The sequence below is a fragment of the Typopeltis vanoorti genome, chromosome 4 (genome assembly GCF_054136105.1).
Source record: "Typopeltis vanoorti isolate ZY-2024b chromosome 4, IOZ_Tvanoo_1.0, whole genome shotgun sequence".
NCBI classification, from domain to species: domain Eukaryota; kingdom Metazoa; phylum Arthropoda; class Arachnida; order Uropygi; family Thelyphonidae; genus Typopeltis; species Typopeltis vanoorti.
Window position 1 is genome coordinate 158,877,469 of NC_143552.1, and position 19,280 is coordinate 158,896,748.

At 35.0% G+C, this 19,280-nt stretch overlaps 1 protein-coding gene across 4 annotated transcripts in view; it reads right to left on the reverse strand.

Moving 5' to 3' along the window:
• Positions 1–19,280, reverse strand: part of LOC150107791 (tectonic-like complex member MKS1) — a 289,973-nt gene that overhangs the window by 181,790 nt on the left and 88,903 nt on the right. For all 4 annotated transcript variants that reach the window (XM_090391544.1, XM_090391542.1, XM_090391543.1 and 1 more), the window contains one exon: positions 12,355–12,400. In XM_090391544.1, coding sequence (XP_090247670.1) covers positions 12,355–12,400 — 46 coding nt within the window. The remainder of the gene's footprint in view (positions 1–12,354; positions 12,401–19,280) is intronic.

The following is a 19,280-nucleotide window of genomic DNA, read 5'->3' on the forward strand; positions in this document are numbered from 1 at the left end:
CAAGGACCAGAAGGCACAGCTTCCATTTGGACAGGAGGAAAGTTTTCTGCTGTTGGTTTTTATGAAATAAGAGCTTAGATCTGCTGATGACTGTTTTGCATTTGTTGCATGCTTTGGTATAGGCAGAGTATGAAGCTCGAGTTCTTGATGTGAGCCATCTAAGGTAAGCTGAATTTTTTTCTTTGACTGCTTTGGTACATTTTCTGTTGAATCGGGGCTTGGAATGGAGAATGAGGATTTAGAGTTGAATGGGGGAATGGAGGCTTTAATGCCAGTTGAGAATAATGAATAAGTTTCATGAGAATAATTTCTGTGACTCGTTTGCAGCAGATGTTAGGGTCAGATAAGCCAAAGACCAAAGAAAGGAGTAGAAATTGCAGAGGTTATCCCAATTGACACCCTTTTTTTTGTGGTCTGAGTTGTAGAGGAGAGGTGACCTCTACCATGCATCTTTTTTTTATTATATCTTAAAGAATATAGCATTTAGCATTTGTCTTTTAAATTTACTTTGCTTGATGTATTTAAGATATCCACTAACATTAAAGATGTTTCAGATTATGATAGCAGTTCTCTTGAAGTATGATTACTTATTATAGTTGAAATCAAGATTATTATCTGTTGCATGCATCCACTTTAGTCTGTTAATTGTTAAGCACAAAGCAGCTTCTTATGAAAAAAATCTATAACACGGAAATAAGAATGCTGTAAAATTAATGAATCTTTCTGTATCTTTAATTATCATTATTATCACATCATCTTTATTATTATTATTACGTGATACCTCCATGGAGTCCATGAACTCATCAAGGAAGGGCTCTTTATATCACTCATAAAATACATAATCCATCACTTACCAAGCCATCCAACAATATACACTACATAATCTGTCATCTATACACTACACCATCCTCTACTCACCAGGTGAATTTTTGTCTGTTAACTGCATGGATTTTCTGGATGATTTGACTGCACGGGATGAAAAAATAAAGTTTTCTGTGAGAAAAACTTTTGCTGTCTCCATATGAGATTGGCTAACTCATCTTCAATTGAAAAAGAACATATAAAGATTCCTCTGCAATAATTATGCAATATTTTTTATGCAGTTTATTTGTTTTTATTCATTTTAATAAAAAATTATGTTGCATAATTATGCAACATCATTTTTATACATTCATCCTTTCTGAGGTTTTTAAATGACTTTCCCCATATTATTTATCCTTTTCTGGTGTTTTAATCATTGTCCATGTATTTTTAATGTTCAGATTGTTATCATTTACAGTTATCGTATTTAATATTTTTGTGACTTATTCTTTTATGGTTATTCAGTTTCTTATGCTTTTAAACAATTTATCGATAACATATTGCCACAGTTAAGTTCCAAGTTTATAAATTTCAAGTTTATGAAGATAGAAACATGAAGTGCTCCAGGTCCATCCCAAGGTATGTGTTTCAAAATGCATTATCTATTTCATAATAGTTTTAATCACTAAAATCACAGGTCAAAGCCAGTGTATTCAAACACAGGAGTGCACCTTAGCAAAATAAACATGCTATGTTATATTGATTTGAAAAAAAAAAAAAGAATTTTGTAAAAATGTCACAACAGAGAGATATCAAGCTTTATGAAATGAATCCCAATTGTTACACAGTTGTTATCACAAAATAGAAAGAAGAATCTGGGAATCTTTAGAAATGTCATTAGATACTAAACACTTAAATATAAATCCTAGTATTAATTGGTTGGAATATCTCCTAGATATAGCCAAACATGTAAGTGCAAAACACATAACATGCACAATAATAAATGAATGTCTGGAGATAATTTAACATCATCAGAATCCTACATAATTCTATAAGTATTGTACTAATCATTTACTGTTGTTTGTCTATTGGTTTTCCTTTGTTTTCTTTTCTTACATCTGAAATCTTATGTAAAAAAGATGAGATGTTGTGTTGCTGAAAAAACAAATTATTTCTGTGCAATTAATGGCTTTATTTCATTATTTTATTTCATTTTATTTATTTTTTGCAAAATGATACACCATACTAGCCTTTATTCTAACATGCACCTGGAGAGAAAATATGCAGTGAAAAAGAATTTAAAAAATATTTAATTAAACAATGAATCTATATTTTCATTGTTAAGCTAGTGGAAAATTTTGATTTCCCAAAAGCTTCAAATATTACTGCAAGGTGGGTTTGCTGAGTGCCTAATTTAAAGGCTCTCTAACCAACAGGATGCAAGTTCAAATCCTGCCATGAGCATGGATGTTTGCGATTGTCTTTAAGTGGTAGCAAAATTCGATGCCTAGCATTAGATCATCACTCCACTTAGTGGATGCCTGAAGTGGCTTGAAAAAGTTCCATATCTGGTTGCTAGATTTCTGAACTATATAAAAAACAGAACAAAATTAATAAAATAAATAAATAAAGATTAAAAAATCCTAAGCCTGTTTGCAGTACTAATGTACTGCCTTTTGTGGGTGGAAGACGTAAAAAATAATTACAATATGTAATTACAATACAAATAAATTCTTCTTAACTTCAAAGAAGCTAACAAGAAATAGTGAGATAATGTTGAAACTAAAATTTTTGAAAGGTATTCATAAAGTGCAGCAGTGCAGATAGTCTGAACAGAGAGTGAGCTTCAAAGTACAATACAGTCTGACTTGGATTTTGGAACCTTGGCAGCGGGAAAAAATAATAAAAAAGTAAAAAAAAAGCTTAGAATAAAGACTGCACTATACCATTATTCTTTCCATCCCTATTTTTAGGGAAATAAGATCTATTTTTGCAAATTATATCCTTCAGGAGATGAGAAAAGAGATGTTATATTTATGACATTATTAACATCATTATCATCATCAGACCTCCACAAAACTCATCATACCATGCTTTAAATCATTCACTGTCTCTACACTCACAACACTCTCAGGCAATGCATTTCACTGCATTGCCTGAGAACAATGCATTCCAATCACCCCTCCCCATGCAAATAAATCTACTCCCTCTTCTCCAGTGGTAGAGAGGCTTTTAGCATCTTTGGCAAATTCATAGCTAAACACCTTTCATGGTGTGACAATTTCTATAATTCGTAAAACATTCTGCCATCTGACACTGGCACTCTTGACAACTGTCCCAATGCTTAAGCGTTCCTATACCACTGCCCCTTCCTCACACCTTCCTTAAACAGCTAACTAGGATAGTCTTGTTCTCTGCTGTCTCTTCCAATTCTATGAACTTACTATTCAATGAACTTATTTCCAATTCATCCACATTAATCTGGTAATAACCTCTTACTAACTTATATGTTTCAATTATATCCCTCTCTCCTTCTTCTAACCACCAGACTACAAATTGCATTTCCTCAATATGTTTTTATACTCAACATTTCTGAGACCTGAAACCACATTAGACAATTGTCTCTGGACCCTTTTTCAATATTTCTTCAGCTTTTGAAAACCAGATGACCAAATCTGTGCTCGGTAATCCATATGTGACATGATCAAGGTCTTATACAATTGAACCATAATCTCCTTACTTCTAGACATAAATGTCCTCTGCATCATTGCCATAATTAGTTGAGCTGTTTTCACAATATGAGCAATGTCTCCCCCAAATTTTAGGTTCTTATCTACCAATCTTACAGATCCCTAAGGATATTATTCCATGATCATTCTTCCTTTACTTGTTAAACAGTATTCAGGTGCCAGTAGAAATTGTTATTCAGTGGAAGAGTGAATGCAAATTGTCAGCAAAATAGATATGTTTCAGTCATTGCATAAAAGCAAGTATTAAATCCCAATCACAGCCAACTAACTTAGCATCTTAGAAACCTACTTACTGATACAGCAGTTAATCCTATCTGAATTCTCTGCTATGTCTGTAAATTGATAGATTTTCCCCTATTTAACTGGATGAAAAACATTTTGGGGTGGGAACCCCCCCCCCATCCCACTGTATCAGACCAGGTAACTTATCTTTACTTGAAAAGCTCTGATAAAAGTTTCCTCATGTCCTAGACTGCATTCAAACAAAAGTCTTTCCAACTGAGCTAACTGTTCAAGTGTTAAGTTAATGGTCAAAATTATCAGAGCAAAAGAGAAAATGATATCTCATTAGAGATAATCCTATGAATAAAGGTGAAGAGTTCTTGACAGCATGGGTTTGTGGATGTGGTAGGACCAAAACTATTAGCATGTGTGTGATCTGGTAAAGAGAGGAGGAGGAATAGAATATGATAGTTTAGTGTCTCCAAGGAGAACAGACAAGATAGGATGATGGGGGAATGATTGCAAAAGACTTAAATCTGATGGAAATCTCCTGTAGTAATAGGAGTAAAACAAGTAGTGGGTTGTTGTGTAGAGGCTTAAGTGCTGTGAGGACATTATGTTGGAGGTTTAATGGATTTTTTACAACACTCAAAAAGAATTAAATTAGAATTTAATGCTTCCTATATTTCGTCCTAGTCACTAGGACATCTACGGGGATTACAAAAACAATTAATGTAACATGCACACAAAAACTTACAATACTAAGCCCAACCACGTGGGTGACACTAAAGTCCTATCTAGGTGGAGCGCCCTCTAAGGGCGGTAGTAGGTGGCCTGGAATGTAAGGTGGGACCTCTGGTGATGAGTGTTTCCCAAATCTTCGGAAGCTTAATGCAACCATATTTGTTAAGATTTGGTTGGTTTCTGAGAGCTGCTGCTGCTTCTAAGAAAAGTCTCTCTTTCTTGAATTTGCTGTGGTGGAGCATGGTGGTTTTCTTCCATGATACTCTGTGGGTGGTGTCCAAAACATGGTCAGCCAAGCCTGAATGGCCATAGTTGTGTTTAACGATGTACGACTTGTGTTCCTCCAGGCGGATGAATGCTGATCTGCCTGTCTGTCCAAAGTACGCAAGCTTACAGGAACAGGGTACTTTGTAAACTCCAGGCAGAGAGAGAGGAGGGAGCTGATCTTTCGTAGAACGGATAAGGGTAGCAAGCTTACTAATATGTCTGTATTGTTCAAGGTTAACCTTGAACAATACAGACATATTAGTAAGCTTTGATATCTCCTCTTTATTTACCAATATTCCCTTAACTGACACTTTATCTCTCTTAGAAAACGTTTTCCCCTCTGACATCTTAGATCTCTTTTCCTTTGCCATCAACTCTGGGTATTTCTCTTGGAATAACAAAATCTACAAGCAGATAGAAGGAACTGCCATGGGTTCCCCCCTCTCACCCCCCCTTGCCAATTTCTATATGGAAGATTTCGAAAAACGAGCCATAGACTCAACCCCACTCAAACCTTCTATCTGGCTAAGATATGTAGATGATGTGTTCTCCATTTGGCCTCATGGCCCAGACACGTTAGATTCCTTCCTCGGTCATCTCAATAGCCTACATCCAAGAATCCAGTTTACTATGGAAAAGGAAAAGAACAATTGTTTACCCTTCCTAGACACCTTAGTCACGCGCCTGCCTAATGATACACTTGCCTTCACTGTATACAGAAAACCCACACACACACAGGCAGATACATTCACAAACTCTCCCACCACCACCCCTCACAACAATATGGCATCATTAAAACCCTTACCAAGAGAGCCCACAATCTTTGTTCCAGTGGAACCGCCCTCACTACTGAGCTTAACCACATACACAGAACTTTCCTCTCCAATGGCTACAGCGAACACAGTATCAAAAAAATAATCAATTCCTCCCCCATTCCCCGTCCCTCTCGTCAACAAGATTTTAAAAATGCCATCACCATACCCTACATCCGAGGCACCTCGGAAAAAATAGCCAAGATACTAAAAAAGTATACCTACACACAGCATATAAGCCCTACCGCAAACTTGCTACCCTTATCCGTTCTACGAAAGATCAGCTCCCTCCTCTCTCTCTGCCTGTAGTTTACAAAGTACCTGTTCCTGTAAGCTTGCGTACATTGGACAGACAGGCAGATCAGCATCCATCCGCCTGGAGGAACACAAGTCGTACATCGTTAAGCACAACTATGGTCATTCAGGCTTGGCTGACCATGTTTTGGACACCACCCACAGAGTATCATGGAAGAAACCATCATGCTCCACCACAGCAAATTCAAGAAAGAGAGACTTTTCTTAGAAGCAGCAGCAGCTCTCAAAAACCAACCAAATCTTAACAAATACAGTTGTATTAAGCTTCCGAAGATTTGGGAAACAGTCATCACCAGAGGTCCCACCTTACATTCCAGGCCACCTACTACCGCCCTTAGAGGGCGCTCCACCTAGATAGGACTTTAGTGTCACCCACGTGGTTGGGCTTAGTATTGTAAGTTTTTGTGTGCATGTTACATTAATTGTTTTTGTAATCCCCGTAGATGTTCTAGTGACTAGGACGAAATATAGGAAGCATTAAATTCTAATTTAATTCTTTTTGAGTGTTGTAAAAAATCCATTAAACCTCCAACATAAAGTAGTGGGTTGGAGGAAGTTTAGTGTGAAATAGAGATTAATAAAACAAAATATACAACTTGTTGCTAATACAGACCAGGATCATCTGAAGAGGAGTTATGAGCTGCATAGAGAAGTAAATTTTATGGATACAAAGAGGACTACTATTATTATGAGTAATTTCAACTAAAGGGATATAGACTGGAGTGAGAAGAAAACATCCAAGTTGAGTGAAAAATTATTTATAGAATTACCCATGGAATAACCTCCTTAAGCAGCATGTGATGGAAAGTATGACAAGAATATTGTATCTGGTAACATTATCCGATAATCAGTCTATAAGTGAATTGACTATTACACTTCCTTGATGAAAGTGATCACAAACCTTGATTTGCAAAGTGACAATGCATGTGAGAGCTCTGACTAAGAAGGGGAACATGTGAATTATAAGACAAGCGACTATAATTAACTGAGAAGGAAGCTTGAAACAGTGTCTTGGTATAAGACAATACATAAAAGAGCTTTAAATAACACTTTAAAGTGAGTTGCATTAAAAAAAAAAAAGTGTGATAAGCATGGAGTGGAAAGCTGAATTAGATTATGAAAAGAAGTTAGCTCAAGATGCCAAACGAAATCCAAAAAAATTTTATTCACAACTTTGAATCAATACTTCTAATGATATTTACATTCAGCATTAGTACTTAAAAGTCTTACAAGATTTTATATATAAATTCTTATATATATTCAGAGGAATTGCTCACTAAAAGACATGCGCTATCTCACTACTCAGCAAACACTCTCGTGTGGCAGCAGCCTAAAGATATATAGTAGTGTTGCCATCACATGTCACAGATGCACAATTACTATTATTATTATTATAATCAGACCTCCATGGAGTCAAGATTTTTGTAGTAAGTCCCATTCTCATATAAAATAACTCATTGTACCTTAACTAAAATGCATTCACTGTCTCTGCACTCACTACACATTCAAGCAATAATTGACTTACATGTCTCAATCACTTCCCCCTCCAATCATCCACCACTCTCCACACAAAAAACCTACTCCTAACTCTGCTCACACCCTCCTTATACAGCTTCCAGATATGGCTTCTTGTCTTCCCCCTGTCTCCAGACATTCTATGAAAAATCTCATCCACATAATCTGGTAACCACACCTTATCAACTTATGTGTCTCAATCACCTCCCCCCCCCTTCCTCTTCCTTCTACCCACTAGGCTCTGCAATTTTCATTCTCTCAATCTATCCTCATCCTCAAAATTCTAGAGACCTGAACCCTTTGCAACAACTCTTCATCCTTTTGAAAACCAGGTGACTAAATCCTTTCTTTTAGTGTTGCACCAGTAGAAATTATGGACTTTACAACCGTGTTATAAATAACTCTTTTAATTTCCCAACGTTTAAGATCTTCATATTAAGATCATCATCTGGAGCATATAAAAATATACAGGACAAGCTGAGTTACATTACATACAGTAAGCTAGAGAAACAATGATTTGATCATAGGTTATTCTACTGGCATGACCTCTAGTAAAAAAAAAAAAAAAAAAATTAATTATTTAGAAATTACATCAAGCTAAATTCTATTTATGATAACATGAATAAACATTCTTTCTTATAGATAGTTTTCTTTCAGTAACAATGATGTCCTATTTTTAGCATTACAATTGTTATTTTAGATTTAGGATTCTGGATTACCTACAGTCCTGTTTATAGTTAACTCTTAGAGAGAAAGGTTCTGTGGGTAGAATATGTGCCTTCCATATGCTTGAGATTTTTAGAACATCATTATTGTTCAGATTGGGGTGGTTGATAAGAATCTCATAGGCTTCCTTAAATTTCGTTCGTACCATGTTTTGGTGTGATGTAAACAACTGGTGCTTTTCCAGTCAATTCTATGTAAAGTGTTCAGTGCATGATCAGAAAGGCCAGTTTCACCATAGTTATTATATTTAATGTGTCATTTATGTTCTTTTTGTCTGATAGGAATTGTGCGTCCTGTTTCCCCTATATATGGTATGTTACAGGTGCAATTAATACGGTATACTGCAGAGTGGACCAGCGAGGGAGTAGGTCTTTGGATGTTGAGTAAGCTTTTTAATTTTGCAGGAGGTTTAAAGGTGGCTTTGAGGTTGTATTTTTTAGTATTCTGTTTATTTTAGCTGATGTCCCTTTAATGTAAGGAATGGTTATAGTTTTATCGTAGTCTGGCTTGTCTTTGTTTTTTATTGAGGTCTTGTAGAGAATTTTATTCATAGTGTTTTGGCTGTACCTATTTTTTTGAAAAGTATTGCTGATAACTTTAAATTCATCTTTCAGTGCATGTTCACTAGAGCAGATCTCCAGAGCCCTGTTTTTTAGAGTATTAATGACACCTAGTTTTTGTGTTGGGTGGTGGTAGGAGTTTATGTGTATATATTGGCCAGTATGTGTCGGTTTCCAGTAAACAGTGAAGGAAAGATTGCCAGAAGGAAGATGTGTGACAAGTGTATCTAGAAACGGAAGTGTGTTCTGTTTTTCAATCTCAAATGTGAACTGAATGAGTTTGTGTTGTTTGTTTAGGTGGCTAAGGAATGTGTCTAGTGTCTGGCGGCATGGGACCAGATCGCAAAAACATAGTCAACATGTATCTAAGCCAGACTTTGGGTTTTAAAGGAGAGGAATCTAAAGCATGTTGCTCTCAAAATATTCCATATAAAAGTTAGCAATGTGGGGGGGAGGGAGATAATGCGTGCCCATGGCTGTGGCTTCTTTTTGTAGGTAGAAAGTGTTTTGCCATACAAAATAGCCAGAACGTAATACATGTGCAAAGAGCACTGTGATATCTGGAGGGAATTTGTTCTGTAAAAGAAGGATTGTGTCATTGATTGGGACATTCGTAAAGAGAGCAGAGATGTCAAAACTGACTAATTAATAATCTTTTTCTAATGTAATGTCTTTGATAATGTTTATGAAGTGTTGTGTGTTTCTGATATAGCAGGGGGAATGACCCACCAACTCCTTGAGTGTTTCTGCTAATTTCTTGGTTAAGTGATAATTCAGGCTATCCATCCCTTCGACTATCGGCAGGAGTGGTGTGCTTTCTTTGTGTATTTTCAGTAGCTCATAAATTCTTGTGGAACGAGCGTAGTGTGGAAATAGTTTTTTGACCATATCTTCGGGCCATGTGGTAATTGACTTAAGTAGTTTCTCTGTTTTCTTTTTTATTCTATTGGTTGGGTTGTAGTTAACGAGTTGGTATGCATTATTGTCCAAGACTAGCAGATTCATTTTTTCTAAATAAGTGGTTTGGTTTAAAATAATGGTGGCACTTCCTTTATCGGCTCTAGTTATTACGATGTTCGGATTTGATTTTAATGATTTCGCCGCTGTTAATTTGTGTTTTGTTAAGGTGCTTGTTATTGTTTTGTTATGATTAAAATGTTGGCGGTTTCTAAAAGTATCTTGTCTGCTATGTTATTTGGGATGAATCTTGAGTCTCTTTCAATATTACAAATAAATTCCAGTTTGTTTATCGATCTGGTTGCTACGGCAAAATTTAGACTTTTGTTAAGTTCCGAGAGTTCATCTTTGTTTAAAGAGTGGTTGGATAGGTTAACTATGTAACTGTTACCTGCAGCTGATTGGTGGCTCCTGTTGTTTCTTGCTTCTGGTTGGTTGTTATCACCCACTGTGGAGAAATTTGAATATGGCCATTCATTTTGTCGATCTTTTAGTTTATGAAATTTGGAAATTAGGTTTTCTTCTTTCGTTTGAAGGATATGGTTCGCCATGTTATCCATAATCTTTTCCAGGATCATCCAGATATCTGCATTTAAGTAGCCTGAAAGTTCCGATTTTACATTTTGTAGCCAGTTTTGAGTAATGGCTAAGTTCTTTCTAGTAGCCTGGATCTGTTCTCTGAGTAGCGCTTTCTCCATGCGGTGGTATATTCGTTGTGCCTTTGTTGAGGTGAATTTTTTCTTTAGTTTGATTATAATGGAATGATTATAACACGGTTGTAAAGTCCATAATTTCTAAAATGAAAGCAGGTGACTAAATCTGTGCACAGTAATCCACATGTGGTCTGATCAAAGCCTAGTACAATGGAATCGCAACATCCTTACTTCTATATGTCAGTGTTCTCCACATCGACGCCATAATCTGGTGCAATGTCCTCACAATTTTAACAAAATGTCCCTGAAATTTCAGGTCACTATCCACCATCACCTCCAAAATCAAAATCTTTTATCTCCTCAATCTCCTCTAAGATATCTCCCCCAGTCTTATACTCTGCATTCCATCTCTACTTCCCAAATTTCAAATCCTTACACTTTGCTACATTGAACTGTATCCACATACACTCATCCATTCACCTAGTCTATTCAAATCCTCTTGCAAGGCTATAATATCTGTTCTACACCTCATCAACTTTGCATCATCTACAAACAACTATATATCACCATTCAAGTCCTTCCCAATGTCATTTACATACAAATTAAACAACAATAGTCCCAAAACAGACCCCTGGGGCACACGTGACTTTCCTCTCTTGGGATATTGCCCCCAATACACAATCTGTTGATACCTATCAGACAGCCAATCTCCAATCAAATGCACTAATCTACCCAACCACCCCAACTGAGTATGCACCCCCCCCCCTTGTCCAATGCATTTGTCACCTTGGTACAATAAGTAAGCAGATCACTAAAACATGATCTTACTTTAACAAACCCATGCTGTCAATCATTTAAATAAATTATAATACCAGAATAAACTCCCATAAAATATTATTTTATTAGTATAATTTTTGCCTAAGTATCAAAGGCATCTTCAGTACATGTAAAAAGCTAATTGAACAATAACTGACAATTCCAAAAGGCACCACCTAAGTAGCTAATGTAAGACTAAAAATGAAATGAAATGAAGAACCGACTTTTGTGAAGAACTCTTGTCTTGTTCCAATGAGCTCTATATCTAGTGTTGATAGCATGTTCTGCAAGTCCAGACTGTTCAGGCTCAAGGTATTGAATACAAGACTTGTGTTCTTCTAGCCAAATAAAAGTAGATCTTCCTGTTTGTCCAAAATAAGATTATCCACAAGAGCAAGGAATCTGGTAGACACCTGCAGCTCTTTAAATATGCAACTGTGATCCTTTAACTTTTAACCTACATGTGTATGACAAGAATACATTTAGTTTTAGTTTATTTAGTTTGTCTGCACATTAAGAACAGGCACACACATGTGAAGATGTCAAAAGTTAATGTTACAGCAGTGGCAAGTATAAAATAGTTAAAACAGAAACAAAATAATACCTGCATGTATATACTGTTTATGATACAACAATTCATACTATAAGCACTTAATTTTTTTAAATAAGTGATGTGGGATTAGTAAACAAGTGAAATTTGAAAATATTTGCATTTTAATTTCTTTCAATTTTTAATTTGGCATATTTTTGTGAGAAAACATTTTTGAATATTAACTATATTAAAAATAAATCAAGAAACCATCTGAACAATGTGAGTCTCTCAGCATGTTTAGAGATGAAAATTACAGCATAATCACCTGATGGTGAGAGACTCACTTAAGAAGTTCAGCATAAAAGTCACATTGATTCATATCTAATTGGATGTTTGTTACATTTTTTCAGTATCAATAAATAATTAAAAAAATAATTTTTTTTTACCTTCTCATTCTATTTTATTTCTTAAACTCCCCCCCACCCACCAGCAGCTTAAGCTGAAGTGCAGCTTTTTGGATTTTTTTTTTTTTTTAAAATCAAAAATGGCTCTTCACTCAAAAAAAGGTTGATGACTCCTGTACTAGATAATACATTTGTGACTGCCAAATTGTATACTCTGTAGACAATAAAACAGTGTTAATTAAAAAAGTTTCAATACAAAGAAAATAAAAATTTTACTTACTCAGTCATGCAATCTGATACATGCTCAATGAAATATTCAAATAATTCTGAAAAATATTAAAATAAAATCAATCTGAAACAGATAATAAAACCTTTGATATACAAGTATAATTCTGATTTGAAATTCTCAGCAAAAAAAATTAATGTAGTTTTTTTTTTTTTTGACACACACTTATAAACATCTACCATGGCGGTTATTCTTATTTATGACCAAAGGCTTATTTAAATCACAAAGAAATTTCAAGTTAGTTTCTGTAACATTCTGCCAATCTAGATCCATTGTTGTTCACTTAGCCTACATTATTCACCACTGGACACATGCCATAGAAAGATTAAAAGAAATATGCACTATTACTTTCAACATTTCAGGAAAATTTGATTGGATCTAGTATTGAGGCATTCTTAATAAACTGCCTTCCTCTCTCTGTAACTTGGTAGCTAGCTTTCTCTCTGGTCTCTTTCAATACCTGTCATAGTGGATGGATTTTTCATTTTGAACTTCCTCCACCAATACAGGAGTGTGTCAGGGTTCTATTCTATCATCTACCCTCTTTCTCCTATACATAAATGACTTTCTCTCATTGAGAAGATCATATATGTAATCCAATAATGTCATCCCCAGTTCTCCTGATGACAGTGAGCTCCATTCCTCTTACTGATTAACAAACCTTGCAGTATATATACATCCTAATAACATTCACTGGTAACAAAACATTGTGTCTTGCATTCTTTGTTGCAAAAAACAATCTCATTCTTCATTTCCATATCATCAATACAAAAATTACCAGACAGGAGCAAATCCCTCTCCCTGGATTGACACCTTCCCCACCTTAAGAATACTGTTCACATGTTTGGGATAATTTTGGTGGTGGTGGTTGTGGTGGTGTTGGAGGTAGATGGCGTTGATGGAGATGATTCATAGTAGAGGTTAGGTGTAGAGACAGTTGTAGATGTCCTCCCGCGATGAGTCTTCGGACTCCTTGGAGGTATCAGGAATAATAATAATAATAACAATGAACCAAAAATCTTCCTAAAAATTAAGGAATGATAATAATAATAATGAACCAAAAATCTTCCTAAAACTCCTTGATGTTGTCCAGAGGAGAGTGAGTGGCTAATAGATGATTTCTCTCTTAATAACCCACTTCAACTACAATCTCACAGATAATTTATTTCAGTGTTATGTTTTTTCAACAGGCACTTCCATGGATGCTGGACCACCAAACTAGCATCCATCATTCTTCTGTTACCACTGGACCTATTAAAACGTAAGTAGAAGCTATAAATACCAAGAAATTATATTCTTGGTTTAATCCTTTATCCAAGTGTAAGCAAACAAGTTTGCACCTGAACTGTTTTCAGGACTGGGGCAACTCGTATAAAGAGGCTAATGACAGTAAGTTCCATTCCTCTACTGATTAACAAACCTTGCACGTTTATACAAGTTGCCCCAGTCCTGAAAATAGTTCAGGCGCAAACTTGTTTGCTTACACTTGGATAAAGGATTAAACCAAGAATATAATTTCTTGGTATTTATAGTATAACCAAGTGAAAAACTTGCAACAAGTAGAAGCTATCCAACACCTTTTTACAGTCCAATTTCAAATACTTGAAACTGTGTCTCTTCTTCCTCTTTTATACCATTTTCACCTGCCTTCTGGTTTATGGAATAGCCTTCCTCAGTAGTTCCATCTCAACTACAATCTCCTACTTTTCAAGAAAAATGTCAATAGGTTCCTTCTTTCTCAGTACTCAACTATACCCAACACATGACATTATGTGCTATAGGTTCTTTTGTCTCTTGTGAATGTGTGTGTGCATGGAACTGATAGAAAATATATCAGTTTTGATAAATAAATAAAAAAATTAAGAGGTCAACAAATGGGATCAATGGCAGAATCATTAAAAATGAAGATAATATCAGAAAGAAATTTGACTCTGCTAGCATTCAAGGATGTGTGCAGGGCTAATATACAGTGGTATTGGAGAGGTGTTTTATACCATACAGCAGAATGGAGGGGGGGAAATGAGAGGAACACCAAGATATAGGCAGATTGATGTAGTTATTAGTGCACTAAAATACTGAAATGCAAGATCTGACAATACTAGGAATGCTGATACATAACAGACTAATCAGAGGAAAACTTCTGTTAGTAATAATGTAAACTTAATCATATAGTATTGCCATAACATCCTGTGCACCCTTTGAGGATACATATCAGGAATGTGATGATGATGATGTATAATGTATTTAAAAAAGAGTAAAGTACTGGATATATACTCATTAAAATTATCTTGAACAGTTTGAAGAAAAATATCTGTATCACTGTCATTTACTTGATAGCATCTCAGGATAAAGCATTAGAAAATAAATGTAAAGTAAACTCTGGTTTTTAAATAGCTTGCTCCTGTGAGTCTTCACAAAAGCAAACTCTTTAAAAATTGTTAAATAATCCTAGATAATGAACGGCAGTAAAGAGCAAGACTGGGATATGCACTCATTAAAAATATCTTTAAATGTAATGGATTCATCGCAGGAGGGCACATCACACACCCCACCATGTCTTGCTCTTTTATAATTCATCCCCATGATATTTCCTTCAAGAAAAATAATTTACTTAAGCTCTTCTACAAAACTCTCAATAATAGCTGATGCATAATCTATGAGTACATGACAAATTTAATTAAATGTTGTACCATCTCAAGTGATATTCAAGTTTTTTATTTTTTTTTAATTTTTTTATGGCTTTTGTGATGAAAACAAAGATATAACCACATTTTTAGTCACTTCAAAATCTAATTTCTCTCTGTTATTAGAATGGATATGTAATCATGGCAGACAAAGAATTTTTTTTAATCTGTTTATTAATTTTTTTACATAATCTGGTGAAACCCTGCTCTACAGATCAAACATGGAACTTATTTTTTCAAGCCACTTTAGACCTTCAGTAAGTGAGGTGGTGGTGTCACACCAGATGATGAAATTCATCTTCCACCTAAAGACAATCACAAGCATCCATGCCCATGGCAGGGATTTGAACTAACAGCCCACTGACTGAAGAGCAGGTACACTAACCACTTGGCCAACTAGGCTGGCAATATAATCATCCTATCTTATATAACAGTCCCTTTTATCCATATGATCTTTCCTTCTGATGGAACATGCAGTCTGATAACACTGGCCAACAAAAAAAAATTTTTTTTTCTACTGATTATGATCTGACACTTATTTTTTACTAATTTGGGTGTGCTGATTTCAAATATCAAACCCATTTTTCTCTATCACATCAGGTTTTTCCTCTATGGCATTTTCTTTTTGCTAATTTGTAAGTTTTTGATAGTTTTAAGGAAGCAGTACTATTTAGAGGATCAAAAAAATCGATTTTTTAATATTATTTTCTGAAAGTATGTACTTTTAAAAATCTGTTCCTAACTTTTTATCAAGAAATTTGAAAAATTCCTGAAGATATAGCCTATTATTCAAAGCAGTTCGCAGATTAGAATCGGAGCGCTCACCGCTCTCGCTTGTTAGTAAACGAATAAATGCGTAAGAACCTGCAACGGCACGTACTGGCGCTTTGAATGCGAGAGAGGCCGATAACCGACCTAATACATTTAGGCGATGAAAAGTAGACGATGACAACTGCCTAAAACAAATGAATGCTATATGCATCATAACGGACAAAGAACGATCGAAATCAGTCAATCGTTAATCGATCGTGAAAGTATGATGAGCGCTTATAAAGTTTCAATAAAGTCTCTGGTTTTTTTTGTCTTGTTAATTGCATGTTAGTTGGCAGTGAAGAAAATACATCATGTCTATTACTCGAAATTGTGTCAATAGTGTAGATTCCTTCTGCTACATTTGTGGCAGCTTTACTGTTCCCAGTCAAAGGACAAATATCACTGATTTCGTTAAGAAAGTGTACTTTGCATACTTTGACGTAAAAATTGCAGATCAGGACAAGTCATGGGCTCCAAATAAAGTGTGTAATTCATGTGTAGAAAATTTCCGACAGTGGAGCAAGGGAAAACGCCAAAACCCAGCTTTTGGCATTCCAATGATTTGGCGTGAACCGAAAAATCACGTAGGTGATTGCTATTTTTGTTTAGTTCAGACTTCTGGTTATAATAAGAAGAATAAGAAAAAAATTGCGCATCCAAATCTCGACTCAGCAATTCGGCCAGTTGCTCATTCCAATGAAATAGCCATGCCAATTTATAAAGGACTTCCTTTACTTGAGAACGAGCATGATTGGGATATGCCAGATGTTCTTGAGGAGCAAGACCAGGATGTTGATTTAGACAATGAAAATTTAATTTCTAGTTCTGGACCGCAATGTTTTACTCAAGCGGAATTGAATGACTTAGTAAGAGATTTGGGCCTATCAAAGGAATCATCGGAATTGTTAGCTTCAAGATTAAATGAAAAAAACTTACTGGAGCAAGATATAAAGATAACTTTTTATCGTAGCAGGGAAAGTAATCTTGTACAATATTTAAACACGAGTGTGGGTTTGTTTACTGTAACAATGTGTCGGGTTTACTAACTGAAATGAGTGTTGTACAATATCATCCAAATGAGTGGCGTTTATTTATCGACAGTTCAAGCAGAAGTCTCAAGTGTGTCTTACTACACAATGGGAATGTATATGGCTCAATTCCTATTGGCTATTCAGTCCACTTAAAGGAAACATATGAGGACATTAAAAAGGATCTGAAGTTATTAAAATATACAGACTATAACTGGATCATCTGTGTGGATCTTAAAATGGTGAACTTTTTACTTGGCTTTCAAAGAGGATATACAAAGTTTCCATGTTTTCTATGCTTCTGGGATAGTCGAGCTAGAAACCAACACTGGAGTCAGAATCATTGGCCTCTTAGAATATCCTTAAATGTTGGAGAACAGAATGTTATAAATCAACCTTTAATCGACAGAGAAAAAAATCATTTTTCCACCTCTATACATCAAACTAGGTCTTATGAAGCAGTATGTTAAAGCTTTAGATTTACAAGGTGACTGTTTCCAATACATATGAAAACTTTCCACGACTTAGTTATGAAAAAATTGAAGCCGGTGTATTTGATGGACCGCAAATCAGAACTTTAACGAGAGCCCCACATTTCATCAACTCTATGAACGAAATTGAGAAATAGGCCTGGACTTCATTTACGATGGTTGCAAATAATTTTCTTGGAAACAAAAAAGCGTGCAATTACAAATATCTAGTGGAAACAATGCTTGAAAATTTCCAGCACCTAGGTTGCAACATGAGCATAAAGCTTCATTTCCTATACAGTCATCTTGATAGATTTCCTGAGAATTTAGGTGCTGTAAGCGATGAACAAGGCAAAAGATTTCATCAAGACTTAAACACTATGGAAGATCGGTATCAAGGAAGATGGGATTCTCACATGATGGCCAACTACTGTTGGAGTATTCAAAGGGATTGCCAAAACAGAACATGCAGCAGAAATTGCTACAAACAAAAATTTATTCCCTGAAACTCATGTGTAAGTAAAATTGTTATTTTTTTATAAATATTCTTGTAATTTTTAATGAATATTGTTAAGTAGTTATGTATCTAATTATCAGCCTCTCTCGCATTCAAAGTGCCAGTACGTGTCGTTGCAGGTTCTTACGCATTTATTCGTTTACTAACAAGCGAGAGCGGTGAGTGCTCCGATTCTGATCTGTGCACCGCTTTGAAAAATAGGCTATATCTTCGGAAATTTTTCGAATTTCTTGATAAAAAGTTAGGAACCGATTTTTAAAAGTACATACTTTCAGAAAATAATATTAAAAAATCGATTTTTTTGATCCTCTAAATAGTACTGCTTCCTTAAAACTATCAAAAACTTACAAATTAGCAAAAAGAAAATGCCATAGAGGAAAAACCTGACGTGATAGAGAAAAATGGGTTTGATATTTGAAATCAGCGCACCCAAATTAGTAAAAAACAAGTCTCATATAAAAGTTAGCAAAAATTGTGTTGGACTGTGTAATCAATAAATTAAAAATTGCATTATATTTCTTATAGTATAAGAATCATTTGCAGTTTTAAAATTTAAAACATTTTTTTAATGTTCTATTTTTTTATAAATGCTACTTAACATATGCATGCCAGGGGTAGATAAAAGGCCCAAAATTTTCATGAGCCAGCTCCTTTTTTTTTCATGAGCCTGTATAATTTTTCAAGAGGAAGGAGACCTGGAACAATCTTAAAAAAAAAAAAAAAAAAAAAAAAAAAAACATGCAGAATTGTGACCTCAACAGTGAAAATTAATTTACTATTTCTCAGATATAAAATAATTTAATACAAAATCAATAAATTAGGAAACTTATTATATAGTTGTATTAATAGTTATCTTTTAAATTTGTTTTTCAGTTCAGAAAGTCTGGCTATGTGTTCTGGTATATCACATTAAGAAAAACTAAAGAAGTTTCAGAACTATGATGGGGTGGGGGGGGGGTCTGGAAGGTTCTGATAAACACTTAGAACAAAAACGATATTAAAGCAATCAATTTAACCACAAGAAAGAACATACTAGTAGCAAAGTTATGAAGGTAACTTATGTTCTTATATTCTTGTAAGCTCTTTTAGTGGTTATATCAGTTGCTTGAATATCATTTTTGTTCTAGGTGTTTATCAGAACTTTCCAGACTCCCAATTGTATATATTTTACTGGATAAAAGTTTTTGATTGAAGGTGTCAATTTAAATTCTTAACAAAAATCTTGGTTCACAGTTTTATGTTTTATGAGCTTGCTGGTGCTGAAGCTTTGCACATCATGAGATTGGCAAAGTTATTGTTGCCACAGCACTGGTGAACATTCCTAAAACTGGAAATCATGCTTTCAGAATCAGCAATTTTTCCAGCAGCTGTTTTAACCCAAAACCTTTACCTAATACTTTGAATTCAT